At 43.4% G+C, this 23,825-nt stretch overlaps 1 protein-coding gene across 1 annotated transcript in view; it reads left to right on the forward strand.

Moving 5' to 3' along the window:
* The window catches only part of KLHL41 (kelch like family member 41), a 36,504-nt gene extending 18,916 nt beyond the window's left edge, over window positions 1-17,588 (forward strand). The window contains exons 5-6 of the mRNA XM_077447925.1: window positions 3,611-3,757; window positions 17,331-17,588. Of these exons, the coding sequence (XP_077304051.1) occupies window positions 3,611-3,757; window positions 17,331-17,442 (259 nt within the window). The 3' untranslated portion in view covers window positions 17,443-17,588. The remainder of the gene's footprint in view (window positions 1-3,610; window positions 3,758-17,330) is intronic.
* Window positions 17,589-23,825: the final 6,237 nt, after the last annotated feature.

Raw genomic sequence — 23,825 nt, forward strand, 5'->3', positions numbered from 1 at the left:
ATTTTGCCCATATTACAGTTTGAAAATCTCGGCCACCACTAAAATGTTTCTATGTTGTAGTTAGGCTGGTATGTGAAATTATAAACCTGACTGGTGGCTGCAGCCAACAGTTTTTATTTAAGATTTTTCAACAGCTCGAGACCAGCCTTCCATGATTATTAGTATCACTTTTCATATGGTAGCACCAAGGTGCCACAAAACAGTAGCATAGGCCAACAAGCAGGGCTACCTCTTTGTTTTAATCTGCCTATTATTTTTTACTATTCAGTGCTGCAACAGTTATAGCCAAATGTTAAATGTACTAGCAGATTAAAAGTATTTGTAAACTTTTTTTTTTTTTTAACTAACAAACATGCCTATACTTACCTGCTCTGTGCAAAGAGCTGCCCCGATCCTCTTCTTCTGTGGTCCCTGCCAGTGCTTCAGGCCTCTCCTCTTCATCGGGTGGCCCCACATACAGCCGCTTTCCATAAGGGCTCACTCCTGAGCCCTGCTGCTGTGTCCGTTGACACAGACAGCAGGACCCGGAAGCCGCTCACCCCCTGCAATGGCTCCTGCTACTATCAATTTGTCCAATGAGGAGAGCGACAGCAGCTGGAGCCACTGCACTCATGCACATCGATGGATCGAATCGGGCACAGGTAAGAAAAGGGGGGGAGCTGCAGTACAAAAGTTTTTTCACCTTAATGAATGGAATGCATTAATGTGAAAAACCTTAAGGCTTTAGAACCACTTTAAATACACTAACAAATTGAAGCCAAGCTCCAGCTACTATCTGGAAGAGAGCTTATTTTTTTTAAATCAACAGACTTACTGCCTGAAAATAGAAGAAAGAAAGCTTAAAAAAGAAAACCAATACAGCCATCACATCTAACAATTGGTAAACTGCAATATAATAAATGTTTGCTTTTGGGTTTACAGTGCCTTTGCGAAAGTATTCGGCCCCCTTGAACTTTTCAACCTTTTGCCACATTTCAGGCTTCAAACATAAAGATATAAAATTTTAATTTTTTGTGAAGAATCACCAACAAGTGGGACACAATTGTGAAGTGGAACGAAATCTATTGGATATTTTAAACTTTTTTAGCAAATAAAAAACTGAAAAGTGGTGCGTGCAAAATTATTTGGCCCCTTTACTTTCAGTGCAGCAAACTCCCTCCAGAAGTTCAGCGAGGATCTCTGAATGATCCAATGTTGTCCTAAATGACTGATGGTGATAAATAGAATCCACCTGTGTGTAATCAAGTCTCTGTATAAATGCATCTGCTCTGTGATAGTCTCAGGGTTCTGTTGAAAGCGCAGAGAGCATCATGAAGACCAAGGAACACACCAGGCAGGTCCGTAATACTGTTGTGGAGAAGTTTAAAGCCGGATTTGGATACAAAAAGATTTCCCAAGCTTTAAACATCCCAAGGAGCACTGTGCAAGCGATCATTTTGAAATGGAAGGAGTATCAGACCACTGCAAATCTACCAAGACCTGGCCGTCCCTCTAAACTTTCAGCTCAGACAAGGAGAAGACTGATCAGAGATGCAGCCAAGAGGCCCATGATCACTCTGGATGAACTGCAGAGAACTACAGCTGAGGTGGGAGAGTCTGTCCATAGGACAACAATCAGTCGTACACTGCACAAATCTGGCCTTTATGGAAGAGTGGCAAGAAGAAAGCCATTTCTCAAAGATATCCATAAAAAGTCTTGTCTAAAGTTTGCCACAAGCCACCTGGGAGACACACCAAACATGTGGAAGAAGATGCTCTGGTCAGATGAAACCAAAATCAAACTTTTTGCCCACAATGCAAAACGATATGTTTGGCGTAAAAGCAACACAGCTCATCACCCTCAACACACCACCCCCACTGTCAAACATGGTGGTGGCAGCATCATGGTTTGGGCCTGCTTTTCTTCAGCAGGGACAGGGAAGATGGTTAAAATTGAGGGGAAGATGGATGCAGCCAAATACAGGACCATTCTGGATGAAAACCTGTTGGAGTCTGCAAAAGACCTGAAACTGGGACGGAGATTTATCTTCCAACAAGACAATGATCCCAAACATACAGCAAAATCTACAAAGGAATGGTTCACAAATAAACGTATCCAGGTGTTAGAATGGCCAAGTCAAAGTCCAGACCTGAATCCAATCGAGAATCTGTGGAAAGAGCTGAAAACTGCTGTTCACAAACGCTCTCCATCCAACCTCACTGAGCTCGAGCTGTTTTGCAAGGAAGAATGGGCAAGAATTTCAGTCTCTCGATGTGCAAAACTGATAGAGACATACCCCAAGCAACTTGCAGCTGTAATTGCAACAAAAGGTGGCTCTACAAAGTATTAACGCAAGGGGGCCGAATAATTTTGCACGCCCCACTTTTCATTTTTTTATTAGTTAAAAAAGTTTTAAAAATCCAATAGATTTCGTTCCACTTCACAATTGTGTCCCACTTGTTGGTGATTCTTCACAAAAAATAAAATTTTTATATCTTTATGTTTGAAGCCTGAAATGTGGCAAAAGGTTGAAAAGTTCAAGGGGGCCGAATACTTTCGCAAGGCACTGTAATACAGCTTTAAGAGGTGGCTCTCTAATGTGCTGCTAGCAGAGAGTTTTTAACCATTTGCTGTGAGAGTAGACAAAGAAAAATATGCCCACATTTACTATTGTGTATGCAGCTCGATTGCAACACAGTCATAATATGAGAAGGGTCAATTTCTCAAGTTTCTTGAGCATAGTGGTTTCAGCAAGGCCCCCCATGGCTTGTATTTTAGATTATTCATAGGAATTGGCCACATTTCCAGCAGTGAATGACTAGCTTAAAGTGGAGTTCCACCCACAAATGGAACTTCCGCTTTTCTGGTGTCACATTTGGCACCTTTCGGGGGGGAGCAGATACCTGTCTAATACAGGTATTTGCTCCCACTTCCGGTGATAGATCGCCGCAGATTCCATGGCGATCTATGCCATGTCTGGTTCCTCCTCCACCCCCCCCCCCCCAGTCTTCTGGGAGACACACAGGTTCCAGAAGACAGCAGGGACCAGTGAGGATGCGCAGAGTGACTCACGCATGCGCAGTAGGGAACCAGGCTGTGAAGCCGCAAGGCTTCACATCCTGATTGCCTTACTGAAGATGCCGGCGCCTGCACCCGGGAGCCGAGGGACAGATCGGCTTCGGGTGAGGACATCATGGGCACCCTGGACAGGTAAGTGTCCTAATGTTAAAAGTCAACAGCTGTTGGAAGCGGTCATTGCTGGATTTCCGCCTGACCCATAGGCTTTATATCTTCTAGGAAGCACTGACCTGGGATAAGTGCATAGGTCAGGAACTAGGACTTCACTCTGATATATAAATCTGCAAAGTTTTTCCTAGACTATAACTAAGAAAGTATTGAAACCAAAGACAGCCAGGTAACCAGTGTCCTCAGAAGGAGGGTTCCTTGAACAAAGTTATCTGTTTCCAGAATAGCATTGCCATGTCATGGAATCATTTTTCCTGTTGCCTTTTTTCAATTGTTAAAGGTATAAGAACCAATTCATAAATTAAACTGGAATGTCAGAGGTACCTTCTGTAAAACAAATGGTTTGTAGATGCACGGATCATTAATATAACTTATTCTTTTTAGATGGGAAACAATCACAGAATTTCCCCAGGAAAGAAGCTCCATCAATATGGTCAGTTTAGCAGGATCACTGTATGCCATTGGTGGATTTGCAATGGTTCAGTTGGAATCTCAAGAGTTTGCACCTTCAGAGGTCACTGATGTCTGGAAGTAAGTAACAGATGTCATTGCTGCATGCATAACTTTGCTCCTATTTCAGTGGCACTTTGTAGTTAGAATGTTATAGCCCATACTGTTATTTTGTTTGATAAACACTGGAACAAATTAGATTTGTAGAACACTGTAAAGACTATGAAATTGCATACATTTTTTTGTTAAAAGGGAATTTAGACTTGCATATTAAATCCTTATATTGGAGTACAGTACAGGACACTGAACTTGTATTCATAGACCGTGGGCTCTATGCGGCATTCTTCATGTGATTTGACACTGCTGGGGGAAGAACCCATAAGACCCCACCCACTCCATGAGGCTCCGGTTTTCTAGCAAGCAATAGGGAGTGATCAAGACACAGTCCTATACTGTATTCAAACATAAGGAATGTACGGATCTATCAAAATTCAGATTATCCTAATCATATAGTATAGGACTTGTATTCATATCCAAGCAGAAAAAGTGAGGAAAGGACAACAACATAGAACTGCCAATGGGGCCCCAAGAAAAACAAGTGTTTAAAGAACATGAACAAAATATTCTGATAACAGCTTGAAGCACCTCAGGCCTCATGCACACGAGACGCAGTTAAACGCGTGTTCAGATGCAGTTGGACACTTTTTTCAACTGTCCCTGAACTCATTCAGTGTTATCCTATGTGTCCATGCACACAGTCTCGTTTTTTGCCGTTTTTATGCAGTTGCATTTAACCTAGTTTTTTCAGAAGCAAAAAAATGGGTTCAGACGCAAAAATTTCCACGTTTCAGACGCAAAACGCGGCTAAACGCGGCACCCGTGTTTAGCCACGTTTGCGTTTATATGCGTTTTTAAAAGAACCCAATTTTTTGGACCTGAAAACTCAGAAATATGATCTGAGAATGACATTTTGTGACCCGACTTTGGGGGCCCATATCTTCGGGCCAGTTATTGCCAGGAACCCCAAATTGGTATGCAGACACTGTGTATCTAGCACTACAACATATCCAAATTTGAAGTTCTTATCACTAAGTGACCGCGAGATAGAGGGCCCCAAAGTCGGGTCACAAAATGTCATGCACTTTTCTGCATCAGAAATTGGTCATTAGGATTGGGTGTTATGGTAAGTGGTTATCCGTTAGGGTTAGGGTTATTGTTTAGGATTAAGGGTTGGATTAGAGTTAGGGTTGTTTAGGGTTAGGGTTAGTGTAAGGGATAGGGTTAGCTGTTAGGGTTTAGGGTTAGTGGTTAGTGTTAGGGTTAGGATGAATGGTTAGGGTTAGGATTCTGGATATTTTAATAAGGCATTAAAAAATATTATACTACCATATACAGCAGCAAAGAATTAAAATATATTAATCAGTACATATTTCACGATAAAAATATATTACAAAATTGGCCAAATAAATTTAAAACAATTATAAAAAATCTAATTAACATAGATTTGCTTTTAAATAAAACAATTTGAAACTAGAAAAAATGAATAAAAACATATATTAAGATTAAAAAATAAATAACTATTTTAATATTGTTTTATATTAGAAATAATGAAAACATGTTAAAAATTGCCACAAGAAAATTTTTGATATTTTAAAAAATTGGATAATTTGCTATAAATAGACATTATTTTTTTTAAAATAAAGGACAGAGAAAAAAATTCATCTGTACATCTATAGATAAATAGATTTTATAAATATATACACATACCTGATTGTTACCAACAGACGTTCCTCTGGTGACACACTGTTTCTCATATTGGTGTCCATGAATGTCAGACCAGGTCGTACTTTTTCTAAGAGCAGATCAAATGTGACATCCGGCTAAAATTAAAAAAACTTGTCGGGGTAGGTACGCAGCTGCACATACATGTTTGTGAAATATCCAATGGACATTCGCTGTCCCATCAACGGATGGGTCCAATATTGACGAGCTCTGACTCTGGACCTCTCACGAAATTTGCGACAACGTTACTGTCTCGTCAAGAGCAACATCAGGAGCATTTCCTGACATATATTCAATATGGGATCCATTTAAAAATATATACCACAGAAAGAGAGGCAAATGCAAGTGTACAACTGCTCTCTATGCTGCTGCTGCTCACTCTGATCACAATAGCAGAAATAGTTAAAAAAAACATGCTTTGAGAGCTTGGGGAGGGTCTACATGATGTTATCTTTATAAACGCTTATAAACGCAAACGCATCTAAACGTGGCATGCAAATGCGCGTTTCAGCTTTTTTTGAGCAGAGTTTTCACCTGCGTCTCGTGTGCATGAGGAATTAGGGTTGAAATGCGCATCAGCTCGGGCCTGAAATTCCACCTGGTAGAACTTGGAAATTGTGTGTACAGAGCACAAAGTGACAGCCTTGAAAATCTGGGATACAGTTGATTGATGCTGAAAAGCCAGGGAGACACAATAACAGCTTTGGTGGAATGGGCACTGAAGGGAAATGGAGGAACCTTTTCCTTCAGGGCATAGGCACTTGTCTGATTTTCTGATCCATCTGCTAATGGTGGAAAACCTCCAGATAGAACAAAGAGTAATTTAGTCTAATGAAAAGAAGCCATAGACTCCGACAGTTCTAACTTTATCCAAACAATGTAAATCAATTTTCTTGTCATGTTTGTGGGCAGGACAGAGGCAAGGAAAGACAATTGTCACGGTACTACTTACAGGGAACCCACAGGCGAGCAGGTGACACGGGATCCCCCAGGGCGTAGAATCTAAGAGTCAGCCGGTGTTCCACCAGGGACCCTCTCACGAAGGTTTGGACTTAGCTGCGTGCTGACCCCAGGTCACGACCCCTGGGTTCACCCGGCTCGCTAGGGAAGTACCAGAAGACATTGTAGACAAGGATGGATGGATGAAGCAAGGAAAGCCAGGTAGTGAGCCAAGGTCAGGGCGGGCTGCAGACAACGTAATCAGAACAAGCCAGGTCGGTACACAGAAGATCAGTTCACGAGAAGTCAGGTGAAATAGGTTACACAGGGGAGCTTCAGAAACAAAGGTTGCTCAAGCAATGGTAGCTAGTTAGGAAGGGATTTAAATAGAGAAGCACATGAGGGGCTGGACAGGAAATAGCAGGAAGGAAACCTATATTAGGCAACAGGTGAAGGGCGTCGACACCCATAGCTGGAGAGTGCACAGAGCTGAACACCAGACAGTGGACAACAGATGCCAGCCGACCCACTGCAATAAAGGTGAGACACAGATCAGCTCCGCAGCTGATCTGTGACAACAATGTTATCAATGCGGTAGAAAGAAGAGATTACCAGCTCTTTACAAGAGAGATCTGCTAACACAGAAACACATCTAGCAGATCTTATGGGAACCAAGAAGGCAACCTTACAGGTCAAGTCTTATAAAGGAATGTCTCTAATCGGGTTCAAAGCAGGGTCTCTGAAAAGCAGAGCACAAGGTTTAGATCCCAAGGTAACACAGGTTGTCAAAGTGGAGGAATTATATGAACAACCCCTTGTAGAAAAGTATTGATAAAGTAATGGGAATGTGAGGCAAGAGATTTCTGGAAGAGGATGTATAAGGCAGAACCATGTCCCTTGAGGGTATTCATAATACGAATTACAAAGTATTCCCTAAGGTTTAGCCTTCTGTCTTCACGCTATACAAAAAAGGCCTTCCATGTGCGATGGTAAATCTTGCAATTTCCTTGCTCTGAGTCAGGCGGGAATAACCAAGTCCGAAATGCTCCTATCAGTTAGGAATTCAGTTTGAACAGCCATGCCGTTAAAGCCAGTGACTGTGAAGCAGGATGGAACAGTTGACGTTGGGCCTGTATATGTCTGGTCTGTTTGAAAAAGACCAAGGCTCGGAAGTCAGAAGTCTGATTATGTTTGTGCACCATGTTCTCCTCGGCCAATTTGGTGCCATGAGAATCACCAGAACCCTTTCCTTCTTTATCTTGTGCAGCAGTCGAGGAGGGATTTTTATTGGAGGGAAGGCATTAACTACAAGGAACTGAGTTTAAGGAATGACCAGAGCATCTACTGCAAAGGCTAGAGCAGTGGTTAACCTTAGCACCCCAGATGTTTTGGGACTACATTTCCCATGATGCTCAACTACACTGCAGAGTGCATAAGCATCATGGGAAATGTAGTTTGAAAACATTTGGGGTGCCAAGGTTCGCCATCACTGGGCTAGAGTATCCCAGATCTAGGACCACAAACTTATTCAGCTTGTTGGTGAATCTGGAGGCCAGAATTTCCACATCTGGTTTTCTCCAACTCAGGGTACAGAGACCTATAGGGAGTCTATATTCTCCTGAGGGAGGAAGATTCTGGCTTAGGCTTTGTCCTAAGATTACACTGGGCTGGAGAGCAAACTTTGGACATCTGAATCATCCTCTTGAAGTTGGTAGTCAAGCTTGTGACTGAGGAATCTTTCACTAGGTCATTCATGTAACCTGTGAAAGAATACACTGAGTTTTCAGAAGAGCCAGAACTGGTGCAAGCACGTTTGTGAACATATGGACAGAGGAGAGCCCGAATGGCACTGACACAAATTGGAAGTGTTGGTCTCCCATAGAAAAATGCAGTTGTGAAAGGAAAATAAATTTATGGAGATGGGAATCTTGTATGTATATTGATGCAAGAAATTCTCCTTGCTGAGAGAAGCAATGACAGATCTCTTTGATTTCATTCAGGGGGATTTGAGAACTTGGCAGTCATTAAATCTGCCTTTCTTTGGTCTGAAGTTGGTAGATTGGAAGGTAAAAAGCGAGAAAGGGACAGAGATAAAAATTCTATTCTGTACCTCCTTGAAATTACAGATAGGTCCTAGAGTGGTACAATTGTCAACAGACATTCCTCCACTCCAAACAGTGTAGTGCCCGTTCATTATAAAGCAGGACCAAGCTTTTAGCCACAAAATAATGTACATGTGCACAGATATAAGAGAGATTCTTTAGACGTGGCAAATTACATTCTGAAGAGCATCAACACAAACCAATAGGGCTGAAGGCATCAGCTGTAATTAAGCAGGGTCTTCAAAGACAGGTTCCCGGTCTCTGTTCATTTGTCTCAACCAATTAGTGAAAGCATGGCAAACAGACATGGCAGCAATTTCTGACTACAGGGCTGGACCTGTAAGAGCAAATAAGGCTTTTAAAATTGATTCAAAATGCCTATCAACAGAAGGTCTTTACTGGGAGCTGAAGTTGCAGGATCCATTACTAGAATAGTCCATTTCTTTTTAAAATTACTTTACATAACATAGATCTTAGCAAAAAGCTAAGGAGCAGTGAAAACTCTTTCAAGGTTGAGTCAGTCCCCATTAAGTGCGCAATTACTCTGGTAATGTATGGGGAAAGTATTTTTAACATAGCCAGTCTCTTAGCTTGTGCCTTAAAATGCAGGCTTAGGAAAATCATCTGCTGCCTCTGCTACAAAATCAGTGTCAATACTTTTCCCTATAATATTATCAAGTAAAGGAATTTCCGCTTCTGGTTCCTGAACAGTGTCGGGGGGAAAAAAGGACATGCAGTAGTTCAGGCCTCTGGAAATCAAAGGTTCTAGAAGTGCCAAACGTTTTTGAAGAATTCAGACATAATGGTAGAGAGTGGTGCCTTTGTTAGACAGGCTACATGATGCGTGCCTGAGAGGGAGCTAGAGTCAGATAAGGGGAGCACTGTCAATAGAGGACATGGCTTTGGGACAAGGGAACAGCTATCAACCTGAACAGAACACATGTTCTAGTCTTTAGTCCCAGCTCCCTTGTGCCTTTGATCCAACATTGCTAGTAAGGCGATCGCCAGTGTGGTACTCGTGGTTCAAGAGTGTGGAAAGGATGGGAATTTGTGTGGATGGAGAAGGAGCCGCTATAACCCAGACGCTGACTGCATTCTTGTGGCTGTGCCTCTGTACAAGATGGCAGTGGAAACATAGCAATGTACTGCATGCATTCTCAGCAGAACAGGTGGGCAGGAACACATCTAGGAGGCAGTTACCCTAACTTTCTGAGACTAGATCCCAACAGAAGAGAAAAAAAAAAAACAACATAAAAGTTCTCTTGATGAGTAGCATTAGAGACAAAATGTGAGGCATTACCACAAACTCACAAATCCTCTGCCTGCTAAACCGCGCAGTGTGCTATGCCCTGCAGTGCAGGAATCCTGTTTACCTTATTCACAAAGCCAGGCCTATTAAAGGTCTTTGCTTTGCCCATCATGATGTACATACTGTACCCCGAAGGAGTCCTTAAGGTCTGGTAACCAGATGGACCATAACCCTGGACCTGTTTATCTACCTGGAGCTAACTCCAAACTTTGAACTTTGTGCCAGGGTGAGTGCCCAATGCAGTATCCAGTGCCCAAAGCAAACAATAAAGGCAATCCCCACTCAGTGGAGTCCGGGTATCATCCTTCAGGTACCCACCGAGAATAACAAATCCTCTGTAACTGGTAGATGTTCAAAGCAATAAGCAGTCAGATGTCTATAGAAACGTTAGCAATGCACAGTAAAGGGTGACCATGCAAAAACTAAACAGGGTAGGCCATGTCAACCCAAGGACAGGAAGTGTATATTGGTATATGGTTTAATTGAAGAAAAAAAATGTAGGGAGCACCATCAGGTGTTCCAGGGGCATACAGTTCCCAAATCTAATTTGACTACTTTTGTCAGACACTGTAGTGGCATGGATGGGAACTGATGTGGCATGGATAAGCATAAATGGGAATGGATAAGCCGTGGATGGGGACAGCTGAACATAGTTGAGCCATAAATGGGGATGGCTAAGGCCCCGTACACACGCGGGGACTGTTCGCTCAACTTTGTCCGCTGAACAGTGTTTCGGCGGACAGTCCGCTCGTGTGTGGGCTTTCAGCGGACAGTTTCAGCGGACAGTCTGCTGAACAAAGTTTTCGGAAATTCCGAAAAACTGTCCGCTGAAACTTTGTTTCAGCGAACAGTCCCCTCGTGTGTAGGCTTGTTCGTCAAACTAAGTTCCGCGCATGCTCTGAAAGGATTTACACGCCGAAGTTTGCATTGCAGTGTATAGGACGTCGTATTTTTCGTCCCGTCGTACGTGCCGTTCACGTCATCGCGCACGGTTTCAGCGGACTGTTCGTTCGTCGTGTGTGGGCAAGTCCGTCCATGCTAATTTTGAGCGGACTGTCCGCTGAAACTGTTTGACGGACAAAGTTGAGCGAACAGTCCCCGCGTGTGTACGCGGCCTAAGTATGAATGGGATGGCTGGGTACGGCTTGGTACAGCTGAGTCTGCTGGGTATGGCTGGGTACGGCTTAGTATGGTTGAGGGTGTATGGGATGGCTGAGCATGAATGGATGGATGAGTATGGCTGAGTATGGATGGATGAGTATTTCTGAGTGTGGATGGCTGAGCATGTATGGATGGATGGATGAGTATTGCTGAGTGTGGATGGATGGATGAGTATTGCTGAGTATGGATGAGTATTGCTGAGTATGGATGGATGAGTATGACAGAGGGAAGGCTGAGCATGGATGGATGGATGAATATGACAGAGGGATGACTGGGCATGGATGGATGGATGAGGCTGCAATGGGAACAGAGTGGAGAGATCAGTTGCACCAGCACTGTGGGCTGGGTCTGTAGTGCCCACAGTGCTGGTGCAACCGATCTCTCCGCTCACACTTTACCAATCGGACATGACACTGATTTGTGATCGCTCCATCATTTGAGGGACCGATCATGAGGTAAACGGCCGCTGTCAGCAGCCATTTTCTGTAATGCGCTGGGTCCGGTCATGGATACTCCAGTGTGCGCGCTCCCAGGGTAACCATCATTCGGCTATGGCCTGGTGGTTAAGTGGTTTATTATTAGTAGTGAGGTGTTTCATTTGTAAGCTAAAGGAAAATCAAGGAAGCAGGTTATAAGTTCACTAGGAAGCAATTACATCTCTACGTTTTATTATAATAATAATAAAAAGTCTACATGCCCATGGTAAAATGTCAGGTTTCTGTGATGTAAATAAAATGAGACAAAGATAAATAAGTTCAGAACCTTTTCCACCTTTAAACCTATAGACTGTACAACTCAATTGAACAACACACTGAAATCTTTTAGGTGGAGGGAAGTAAAACTAAAAAACTAAAATAATTTGGTTGCAAAAGTGTTCACACCCTTAAAACGAATACTTTTGTTGAAGCACCTTTTTATTTTTATACACCACTTTGGATACGAGTCTGTTGGCATGACACATCTTGGCTTGGCAATATTTGCCCAATCTTCTTTGCAAAAACACTCCAAATCTGTCAGATTGCGAGGGCATCTCCTGTGCACAACCCTTTTCAGATCACCCCACAGATTTTCAATCAGATTCAGGTCTGGGCTCTGGCTGGGCCATTCCAAAACGTTAATCTTCTTCTGGTGAATCATTGCTTTGTTGATTTGGGTGTATGCTTTGGGTCATTGTCATGCTAAAAAGATGAAGATCCTTTTCATGTTCAGCTTTCTAGCAGAAGGCTGAAGGTTTTGTGTCAATATTAACTGGTATTTGTAAATGTTCATAATTCCCTCTACCTTGACTAAGGCCCCTGTTCCAGCTGAAGAAAAACAGCCCCAAAACATGATGTTGCCACCACCATGCTTCACTTGTGGGTATGACGTTCTTTTGGTGATATGCTGTGTTTTTTTTTTTTTTGCACCAAACATATCTTTTGGAATTATGGTCAAAAGTTCAATCTTGGTTTCATCAGACCATAACACATTTTCCCATATGCTTTTGGGAGTCTTCAGATGTGTCTTTGTAAAATTTAGCCGGGCTTGGATGTTTTTCTTTGTAAGAAAAGGCTTCTGTCTTGCCACTCTACCCCATAACCCAAAAGAATACGTGAGATTGTTGTCACATGTACCACACAGCCAGTACTTGCCAGATATTCCTGCAGCTCCTTTAACTAGATGCTGACCGCCGGCTGTCAAATGACGGCCAGGCGATGCACCTATTGTGGCGGGAGGGCATCATATGACGTCCTCCTGTTTAAACAGGGAATTTGCGCGATTGTGTGCGCGCATCCCTGTTCCTTCAGTGGCGGCGTGTCACGGAGACACCGCTCGCCACCGAGGTGGGTGAACAGCCATTGGGCATGGCAGTTTACCAGGTGATCAGCCGTGATGAAGTCACGGCCGATCACAGATGGTCACACCCCCACTGTGCACTGCACATGCACGCGATTGCGAGCGCACTGCGCGTGCACGTCGGTGGCGGCGTGTTCCCGGGAACACTGCTCGTCACTGATGCTGGTAAACAGCCATTGGCTGGCTGTTTACCCACGTGATCGGCTGTGATCCTTTCACAGCCGATCACTAAATGTAAACAAACCGCGAGATGTTACCAGGTTCTCCTCCTCACATACCGATCGTACACCATCGTACATCAGTGTACACCAACACACACTGATTGCCCCCCCAAATAAAGAGGACCTGTCACCACCCATCATAGTACCTGTCACTCACAGTCCATCAGAGTGACCAAGTACCTGTCACAGTCCAATCAGAGTACCCGAGTACCTGTCACAGTCCATCCGAGTACCCGAGTACCTGTCACAGTCCATCTGAGTACCCGAGTACCTGTCACAGCCCATCAGAGTACCGGAATACCTGTCACAGTCCATCCAAGTACCCGAGTACCTGTCACAGTCCATCCGAGTACCCGAGTACCTGTCACAGTCCATCTGAGTACCCGAGTACCTGTCACAGCCCATCAGATTACCCGAATACCTGTCACAGTCCATCCAAGTACCCGAGTACCTGTCACAGCCCATCAGAGTACCCGAGTACCTGTCACAGCCCATCAGAGTACCCGAGTACCTGTCACAGCCAATCAGAGTACCCGAGTACCTGTCACAGCCCATCAGAGTACTCGAGCACCTGTCACCAGGCCATATGAGTACCTGAGCACCTATCACCGCCCTTCAGAGTACCCAATTACCAGTCACCAGGCCATCAGAGAACATGTCACCAGGCCATCAGAGTACCCGAGTACCTGTCACCAGGTCATCAGAGTACCCGAGTACCTGTCACCAGGCCATCAGAGTACTCAAGTACCTGTCACTAGCCCATCAGAGAACCTGTCTCCAGGCAATCAGAGTACCCGAGTACCTGTCACCAGGCCATGAGAGTACCCGAGTACCTGTCACCAGGCCATCAGAGTACCCGAGTACCTGTCACCAGGCCATCAGAGTACCCGAGTACCTGTCTCCAGGCCATCAGAGTACCCGAGTACCTATTTGCAGCCCATGCCTCATAGAATATATGTTGGGGTGTTTGCTTTCCAAAATGGGGTCATTTTGTGGGTAATTTCACTGTCCTGGTGCTCCAGGACCTTCAAAAGTGTGATATGTAGGAATGAAATGAGATGTGTCATTTATGCTCCTAGAACGCCTGAAGGTACTACTTCAATATTCGGCCTCTGTATGTGGCCAGGCTGTGTAAAAGTCCTACAAATGTGGTATCGCTATACTCGGGAGGAGTAGCAGAATGTGTTTTGGGGTGTAATTTTTGCTATATACATGCTATGTGTTAGAAATATCTTATAAATTGACAACTTTGTGTAAAAAAAAAAATGCGTTTTCATTTTTTTCCACATATTCCAAAAACTTCTGGAAAAAAAATAAACCGTTCAAAAGACTCATCATACCTCACAGATTATACGTTGGGGTGTTAGCTTTCCAAAATGGGGTCATTTTATGGGCAATTCCATTGTCCTGGTACTCCAGGGCCTTCAAAAGTGTAATAGGTGGCTGTGAAATGAGATGCGTCATTTTTGCTCATAGAACGTCTGAAAGTGCCACTTCAATGTTGGTGCTCTGTATGTGGCCAGGCTGTGTAAAAGTCTCACACATGTGGTATCTCCATACTCTGGAAAAGTAGCAGAATGTATTTTGGGGTATAATTTGTTGTATGCATATGCTGTGTGCGAGAAATAACCTGATAATATGACAATTTTGTAAAAAAAAAAATCTTCATTTTGCAAAGAATTGTGGGAAAAAATGACAACTTAAAAAAACTCACCATGCTACTTACTTAATACCTTGGAATGTCTACTTTCTAAAAAGGGGTCATTTGGGGGGTATTTGTACTTTCCTGACTTGTTAGGCCGCGTACACACGGGCGGACTGTTCGTCCAACTTTGTCCGCTGAACAGTGTTTGGGCGGACAGTCCGCTCGTGTGTGGGCTTTCAGCGGACAGTTTCAGCGGACAGTTTGACGGACAAGGTTTTTCGGAAATTCCGTAAAACTGTCCGCTGAAACCTTGTTTCAGCGAACAGTCCGCTCGTGTGTAGGCTTGTTCGTCAAACAAAGTTGCGCGCATGCTCAGAAAGGATTTTCACGCCGAAAGCTATAATGCATTGTATAGGACGTCGTATTTTTCGTCCCGTCGTACGTGCCGTTCACGTCATCGCGCACGGTTTCAGCAAACTGTTCGTCCGTCGTGTGTGGCCATGTCCGTCCATGCTAAGTTTGAGTGGACTGTTTGCCGAAACTGTTGGACGGACAAAGTTGGGCGAACAGTCCGCGCGTGTGTACGCGGCCTTAGTGTCTAAAGAAATGACACCTGATGTACTGAAGGCCTGATCAGATGTGATTGATTTTCAGTGATTGGCACCATAGTTTGTAGACTCTATAACTTTCACAAAGACCAAATAATATACACTAATGTGGGTTATTTTTTACCAAAGATATGTAGCAGCATAAATTTTGGCCAAAATGTATGAAGAAAAATTACTAATTAGCAAAATTTGATGACAGAAACAAAGAAAAAGGCATATTTTTCACAAAATTTTGGTTTTTTTATTTATAGCACAAAAAATAAAAAACCCACTAGTGATTAAATACCACTAAAAGAAAGCTCTATTTGTGTGGAAAAAAGGACAGAAGTTTAATATGGGTACAGTGTTGCATGACTGAGTAATTGTCATTCAAACTGTGAGAGCGCTGAAAGCTGAAAATTGGTCTGGTCAGGAAGGGGGTGTAACTGCACTGTATTGAGGTGGTTAATGTTGCTATAGGTCTCTTGGCAGCCTTCCTGACCAGTTTTGACCAGTTTTCTTCTTCTTTTCATCAATTTTGGAGGGACTTCCAGTTCTTGGTAATGTAACCATTGTGCCATATTTTCTCCACTTGATGATGACTGTCTTCACTGTGTTCCATGACATAGATAATGCCTTGGAAATTATTTTGTACCCTTCTCCTGACCGATACCTTTTAACAATGAGATCCCTATGATGCTGTGGACCATGACTTTTGCTGTAGTATACGACTAACAAAATCTCAAGAAAGACCTACTAGAACAGCTGAACTTTATTTGGGGTTAATCAGAGGCACTTTAAATAATGGCAGGTGTGTACTGACTCCTATTTAACATAATTTTAAATGTGATTGCTTAACCACTTCCCGCCCGCCATATAACATAATGACTTGCGCAAAGTGGTTAAGTTATATGATGTCCAGCAGGATAAGCCACAATCTTGCCCCCGCAGGGGTGGGCAGCATGGTGATCGTTGGTGTGTTGTGTCAGTCTGACACACAGCATCGCCGATCTCAGTAAAGAGCCTCTGACGTAGGCTTTTTACCATGTGACCAATCACAGCCGATCACAGTGTAAACAGGAAGAGCTGTGTATCGGCTTTTTCTTCACTCGCGCTAACAAACACGAGTAGAGGAGAGCCGCTCGGCTGCACTTCTGAAAGGGGGGTCTGCTCTGAATATCAGCACATCCCCCCGAGGATGCCAACCCGTGCTCGCCAGGAATGCCCACCAGGGTTGCCAATCAGTGCCCATCAGTAATGCCTGCCAGTGTTGCCTATCAGAGCCATCAGTGCGGCCTTTCAGTGCCCATCAGTGTCACCTATCAGTGCTGCATATTAGTGCCTCATCATCAAGACTGCCTTATCAGTGCTCATCAGTGAAGGAGAACATGTACTCATTTCCAAAATTTTATAACGTTTTTTCCAACGTTTTCTGTATTTTTTTTATTTGTTTCACAAAAAATAAAAACTCCAGTGGTGATCAAATACCGCCAAAAGAAAGTTCCATTTATGGAAACAAAACGATAACAATTTTGTTTGAGTACAGCATCGCATGACCGCTCAATTGTCATTCAAAGTGTAACAGCGCTGAAAGCTGAAAATTGGTCTGGGCAGGAAAGGGGGGGGGGGCAGTGCCCTGTATCAAAATGGTTAATTCTGAACACAGCTACATCCCCAGTTATAAGAGGGTGTGCACAATTATGCAACCACATTTTTCGTTTTTTACTCCCCCCCCCCTTCCTTAAAAGATTTCATTTTTGTTTTTCAATTGAATTTAAAGGTCACATTAAATGTGGAAAAAGTTCTGAAATTATTTATGTTTGTCTAATTTTTTTACATCACAAAAACCTGACATTTTAACAGGGGCGTGTAGGCTTTTTATATCCGCTGTAGCTGCTTCCCGGTAGTCTAATATCCCTTTTTTTTTTTTTTTTAACTGACTAAACTACCTGGGATATTTTATACAAAAACCGATAGCTAGGCCAAAACAAGAAAGCTAAAATATATTAGGTTGCTATATACAACAACTGATTTTCTCTGCCCTTAATTAAATGTCTGCTTTCTCTTGTCAGGTTTGAAGATGACAAGAAGGAATGGAGCGGAATGTTAAAAGAAATCCGTTACGCCTCTGGTGCCACGTGTCTGGATTCTCACCTTAACCTTTTTAAACTGACTAAGTTGTAAAAATTTAACACACTTACTTATTTTACAACACATTATTTTGTTGTTTGCTACTGTTTGTTTAAAAATAAAGGTTGTACAGAAATTTTTAGTTACAATAATAAAGTTTTTTTGAAGTCCGACAATAAAAATTGTAGCCTAAACTGGAATATGATGGATGTCACTTATTATAAAACTTACCAACCTGTTGCAATCTGATTGTACAATATCTATCTATATAAACTCTTTGGCCATACTACTCTTGTGGGTTCCTTGAGTACACTATTCTGTGACCCAGATAGCGTGCGGATAGCGACCGATTGCCTGCTCTCAGCTGATACAGCAGGGCTGTGCTAGGCTCTAGAAGGATCCTCACAATATTGTAGGGGATCCACTCGGCTGCCTGAACGATAGCTGGCTCCACCTTTTAGCAGCATAGAGCTGGAGCCAATTATTGGTCTTAGAACTGGTGTGAGACAACTGCATCTCAACACTGAAGCCGCAACATGAGTTTTCTTTATCGTACATCACAGGACACAGAGCTGGTTATATTCATAACTATTTGGGTTTTATGCCACCTATAGGTGAATAGAAACCAACAAACAGGAAGACCTCCCCTATATAACCCTTCCTATACAGGAAGTACTTCAGTTTTTTGCCAGTGTCTGTAAGGTGGTAGTCACGGATGTGCTACGTGTGCTCTTGGAGTATATTTGGAATTCTGGAACGGTTCTACTGAGAATCATGGACTTCAATCGGATCCATTTGAGAAAAAAAAGCTATCAGCTGAAATGGATTGTACTCGATCCTCCCAGGATAGGAGAGAAGATTCCTTGAGATTTACTTGTAATGCAGCCTTACCGCGCTGGACCCTGTGTAATGTAACCCTGTGCAGTGTTTGTTCTGACCAAGGTGCCTTCCTGCAGGGTGCTATACAAGTTCAGGGGAGTAGACCCCAGATTAAGGGGGACCCAGTCCTGAAGGCCTTTTATGACAGAGCCCGCCATGATGGGTGAAGGTTGGGTGCCTGTTATGCTCAGAGTCCTCCAGTAGGAATGGTAAGGACCCATACACACATTAGATTTTCTGCAGATTTTTGTCTTCAGATTACCAAAACCATATAATATGAGATCAAACCTTAAGAGTTTCAATTTGTATGCAATCGGGCAGGCCCTTGCACTACATGGTTTTGGTAAATCTAAAGGAAATCAGACAACAAAAGTTGTATAGTGTGTATGGGGTCTAAGTCTGCATTTTGAAGTTTCTCTTGGTCTTTCTCCCAGTGGCAACTGGGGGGGGGGGGGGGTGTGCTGTTTGGGCCAGGTCATGCTTTTCTCTGGAGTATTAGGCTGCTGGTTCTCCTCCAGCCACTAGAGGGCGCAGGTTCGCTCAGTATTGACTATTCTTTTATAACCATGAAGTTGAAGGACAGCCATTTTTGAGGAAATATCATGTGGGCCGAAGGTTCAGCAAGGCCACAGCATCCCATGGCTACTAATGAAGTGTAAGTACTCAGCTACTTAAGGACCAGAAGGATTTGCCCCCTTCCTGACCAGTAAATTTTTTGAGAAGCAGCACTGCGTCACTTTAACTGATAATTGTGCAGTCATGCGACGCTGCACACTTTTTGCTGGTATTTGATCACTTCTGCAGTTTTTAATTTTTGCGCTATAAACAAAAACAATATTTTTAACTTTTTATGCCAATATATATTCTTCTACATACAACCCTCAAATTTTTGTAAATATTTTATTATTTCTTTTCATAAGACAACTCTGAAGAAATGACACTTTGCTACAATGTAAGGAGTGAGTGTACAGCTTGTATAACAGTGCAAATTTGCTGTCCCCTCAAAATAACTTAACACACAGCTATTAATGTTTAAATTGTTGGCAAAAAAGTGAGTACACCCCTAAGTGAAAATGTCCAAATTGGGCTCAATTAGCCATTTCCCCTCCCTGGTGACATGTGACTCTTTAGTGTTACAAGATCCCAGGTGTGAATGGGGGGCAGGTTTTAAATTTGGTGTTATCACTCTCACTCTCTCTCATACTGGTCACTGGAAATTCAACATGGCACCTTATGGCAAATAACTCTGAGAATCTGAAAAAAATAATAATTGTTGCGCTACATAAAGCTGGCCTAGGTTAGAAGAAGATTGCCAAGACCCTGAAACTGAGCTGCAGCATGGTGGGCCAAGACCATGCATCGGTTTAACAGGACAGGTTCCACTCAGAACAGGCTTCACCACGGTCGACCAAAGTTCATATCTAGAGGTTGTCTGTGGGAAATAGACATATGAGTGCTACCAGCATTGCTGCAGAGATTGAAGGGTGGGGGGTCAGCCTGTCAGTACACAGACCATATGCCGCACGCTGCATCAAATCTCTCTGCTTGGCTGTCATCCCAGAAGGAAGCCTCTTCTAAAGATGATGCACAAGAAAGCCTGCAGTTTGAAGACAAGCAGACTATGGATATGGATTACTGGAACCACCATGTCCTGTGGTCTGATGAGACCAAGATAAACTTATTTGATTCCAATGTTGTCAAGCATGTGTGGTGGCAACCAGGTGAAAAGTACAAAGACAAGTGTGTCTTGCCTACAGTCAAGCATGGTGGTGGGAGTGTCATGGTCTGGGGCTGCATGAGTGCTGCCGGCACTGGGGAGCTACAGTTCATTGAGGGAACTATGAATGGCAACATGTACTGTGACATACTGAAGCAGAGCATGATCCCCTCCCTTCAGAGACTGGGCTGCAGGGCAGTATTCCAACATAATGACCCCGGAAACACCTCCATGACGACCACTGTCTTGCTAAAGAAGCTGAGGGTAAAGGTGATGGACTGTCCAAGCATGTCTCCAGACCTAAACCCTATCAAACATCTGTGCGGCATCCTCAAGTGGAAGGTGGAGGAGTGCAAAGTCTCCAACATCCACCAGCTCCGTGATGTCGTCATGGAGGAGTGGAAGAGGACTCCAGTGGCAACCTGTGAAGCTCTGGTGAACTCCATGCCCAAGAGAGTTAAGGCAATGCTGAAAAATAATGGTGGCCACACAAGTATTGACACTTTGGGCACAATGTGGACATTTTCACTTAAGGGTGTACTTACTTTTGTTGCCAACGGTTTACACATTAATGGCTGTGTGTTGAGTTATTTTGAGGGGACAGCAAATGTACACTGTTATACAAGCTGTACACTCACTACTTTACATTGTAGACAAGTGTCATTTCTTCAGTGTTGTCACATGAAAAGATAGAATAAAATATTTACAAAAATGTGAGGGGTGTACTCACTTTTGTGAGATATTGTATTTATGGCAAAAAAAAAAAATCGCAATAAGCGAATATTGATTGGTTTGGCTAAAATGAAATGTCACTGGCAGGGAAGGGGGTTAACACTAGGGGGGCGATCAAGGGGTTACGTGTTCCTATTCTTCTTAAAACGGCCAACGTACAATAACAGGGGTTCGCAGCGGCTGGTCTTGAAGTGGTTAATATGGGGGAGCTGCATGACCAGACAAGTCACGATTATATACTGTATAAACGTATACTTATATACTGCTTAACCCGGGGGGGGGCGGGGCGCTCATACAACGACTCTTTCTTCGTTTTTTCTGTCGATACACCTCTGTACGAGTATCAGTGCACTTTAAGGAATTGGGTCTCCAGAATAGCATGCATTTATTCTGAGGAAACTTATTTTTAGGCTGCACTGAAGCTGCATAAAAGCTCCATCGGATGTATATGTGTTTGGCTGATCCTGCAAATGTAGTATGGGCCAACTGCAGTTGGGCAGGTGCAGAATAATATGTCATTATGACATGCATGCACATTTAAGAACTGCGTTTATGGTTGTTTGCATAGGAACTACATTCATGCTTGTTTGGCCTACAACTGCGTTTATGCTGAGCCTCCAGGAAGCCTCACTTAGCTACTTACATAAACACATGATCGCGTGGGCACGTTTGGGCGATTGCATGATCGCACATTGCATAAACACTTGTTTGCATGCTTACATGCACGTGTTTCCATGCTTGCATAGGCTCATTCTTGCATGAACACAATTGCATGAATGCATGCTTGCCTAAACGCATACTGACGTTGATGCATATTTGCCTTGAACTGCATACTTGTGTGCTTATTTGTGTTAAACTGCAAGAATACTTATATACCTGCATGTTTGCATATCTAGGTACCTACATAACGGGGTACCTGCATACTTGCATACCTACAGGGTTGTATGGTGGTAGACCGACATTGTTTTAGGCCTGCATATTAGGTCAGGTGCATCTGAGCCACTGTGGTGTTTGACATTGCAGCATTTCCTGACGCATTCATTTTCCGCCACATGAACTGCAGCGGCATCACCCTGACCATGCCGGATTGCTGTTGATCGGAGGCTAAGCAGGATCAAGCCTGGTTAGTAATTGGATGGGAGACTGCCTGGGAATACTAGGTGCTGTAAACTTTTCCCCTCCTAAGGGAGGGAGGCATCTGAGGCTGCTGTATTTTGAGAATATCTCAGGCCAGGGGATTTTAGGGCAGTCTCTGAGGTGGTTCGCACCGTCTTTAGCCAGCAGAAGCCTGGTAATTATTGCCCGCCGCAGTTATACTGCGGCAAGTTGGCTCCCCTGCGTGAACCACCATTATTGTATGTTGGGCGCATACATAGCCATTTGTGGGCACACACGCCCATTTACAAGCTGCCACCTGCGATCGTTACAGAAACTGGCAGAACGGGAATCTGTCAGTGTAAACAAACAGATCCCCATTCTCACAGGGGAGGAGAGACAGATTGTCTGTTCCTAGTGATTAATAAAAACCACAGGCTTGATCAAATACCACCAAAAGGAAGCACTGGGGAAAAAAAAAAAAGGATGTAAATTTTGTTTGGGAGCCACGGCGCACGACCGTGCAAATGTCGGTTAAAGCGATGCAGTGCCGAATCGAAATAGTGCTCTGGTCAGGAAGGGCATAAATTCTTCTGGGGCTGAAGTGGTTAAAGTGATTGTAAAGTCTTGTTTAAAAAAAAAAAAAATTTATATATATATATATGAATGAATGAATGAATGAAATACTTATATAGCGCACAATGCGAACTGAATCGCCTCTATATATATATATATATACACACACACACGTTATACTTACCTCCTATGTGCAATTGGTTTTGCACAGGAGCAGCCCAGATCCTTCTCTTCTCAGGTGCCTCTTTGCTGCTCCTGGCCCCTCCTGGTTGAGTGCGCCCGCAGCAAGCAGCTTGCTATGGGGGAACCCGAGTCACAGCTCTGTGTGTCCATTCAGACATGGAGCCCCGGCCCCTCTCTTCTGATTGGCTGACTTTGATTGACAGCTATGGGAGCCAATGCTGCTGTGTCTCAGCCAATCAGGAGGAGAGACCCGGATGGCTAAGACAGTCGTGGACATCTCTGGAGAGAGATGAGGCTCAGGTAAGTATTATAGGGTACTAGGGAGGCTGCTACACACAAAAGGTTTTATCATCTTAATGCATAGAACCTGCCTTTACAACTCGTTTAACTACTTGCCGACCGGCTCACGCCGATATACGTCGGCAAAGTGGCACGTGTGCAAAAAACAACATACTCGTACGTCGCTGCTACATCAGCAGCTAGCGGGCGCATCCACATTGACACGATATCTGCCAGTGGCCCGCCCTCGTGACACCGAGAGGTAGAATGGGGAGATGCCTATGTAAACTAGGCATTTCCCTGTTCTGCCTAGCAACATGACTGGGATCTACTGCTCCCAGTGATCGGGAGCAGTGATCTCTGTCATTCTAGTGAGCCCATCCTCCCTACAGTTACAAAAGGCCAAGGGAACACACTTAACCCCTTGATGGCCCCCTAGTGTTTAACGCCTTCCCTACCAGTGACATTTACACAGTGATCAGTGCATTTTATAGCACTGATCGCTGTATAAATGGCAATGGCCCCAAAATAGTGCCAAAAGTGTCCGATCTGTCCGCTGCAATGTCGCAATCATGATAAAAAAGATTGCCGCCATTACTAATAATAAAAAAAAAGTAAAATAAAAATGCCATAAATCTAACTTTTGTGCAAACCAATCAATAAATATGTTTATTGTTATTTTTATTATACAAAAAATATGTAGAATACATATCGGCCTAAACTGAGGAAGAAATTTGTTTTTTTAGATTTTTTTGGGGATATTTATTATAGCAAAAATTAAAAAATAATTGCTTATTTTTCAAAACGCTCTTTTTTTGTTTATAGCACGAAAAATAAAAAACTCAGAGGTGATCAAATACCACCAAAAGACAGACCATGCAATTGTCAGTTAAAGCGATGCAGTGCAGTATCGCAAAAAAGGACTTGGTCAGGAAGGGGGTAAATCCTTCCAGGGCTGAAGTGATTAAGTACAACT

The sequence above is a fragment of the Lithobates pipiens genome, unplaced genomic scaffold (assembly GCF_037356315.1).
Source record: "Lithobates pipiens isolate NorthernLeopardFrog02 unplaced genomic scaffold, aLitPip1_a1.2 Scaffold_22, whole genome shotgun sequence".
Lineage (NCBI taxonomy): Eukaryota > Metazoa > Chordata > Amphibia > Anura > Ranidae > Lithobates > Lithobates pipiens.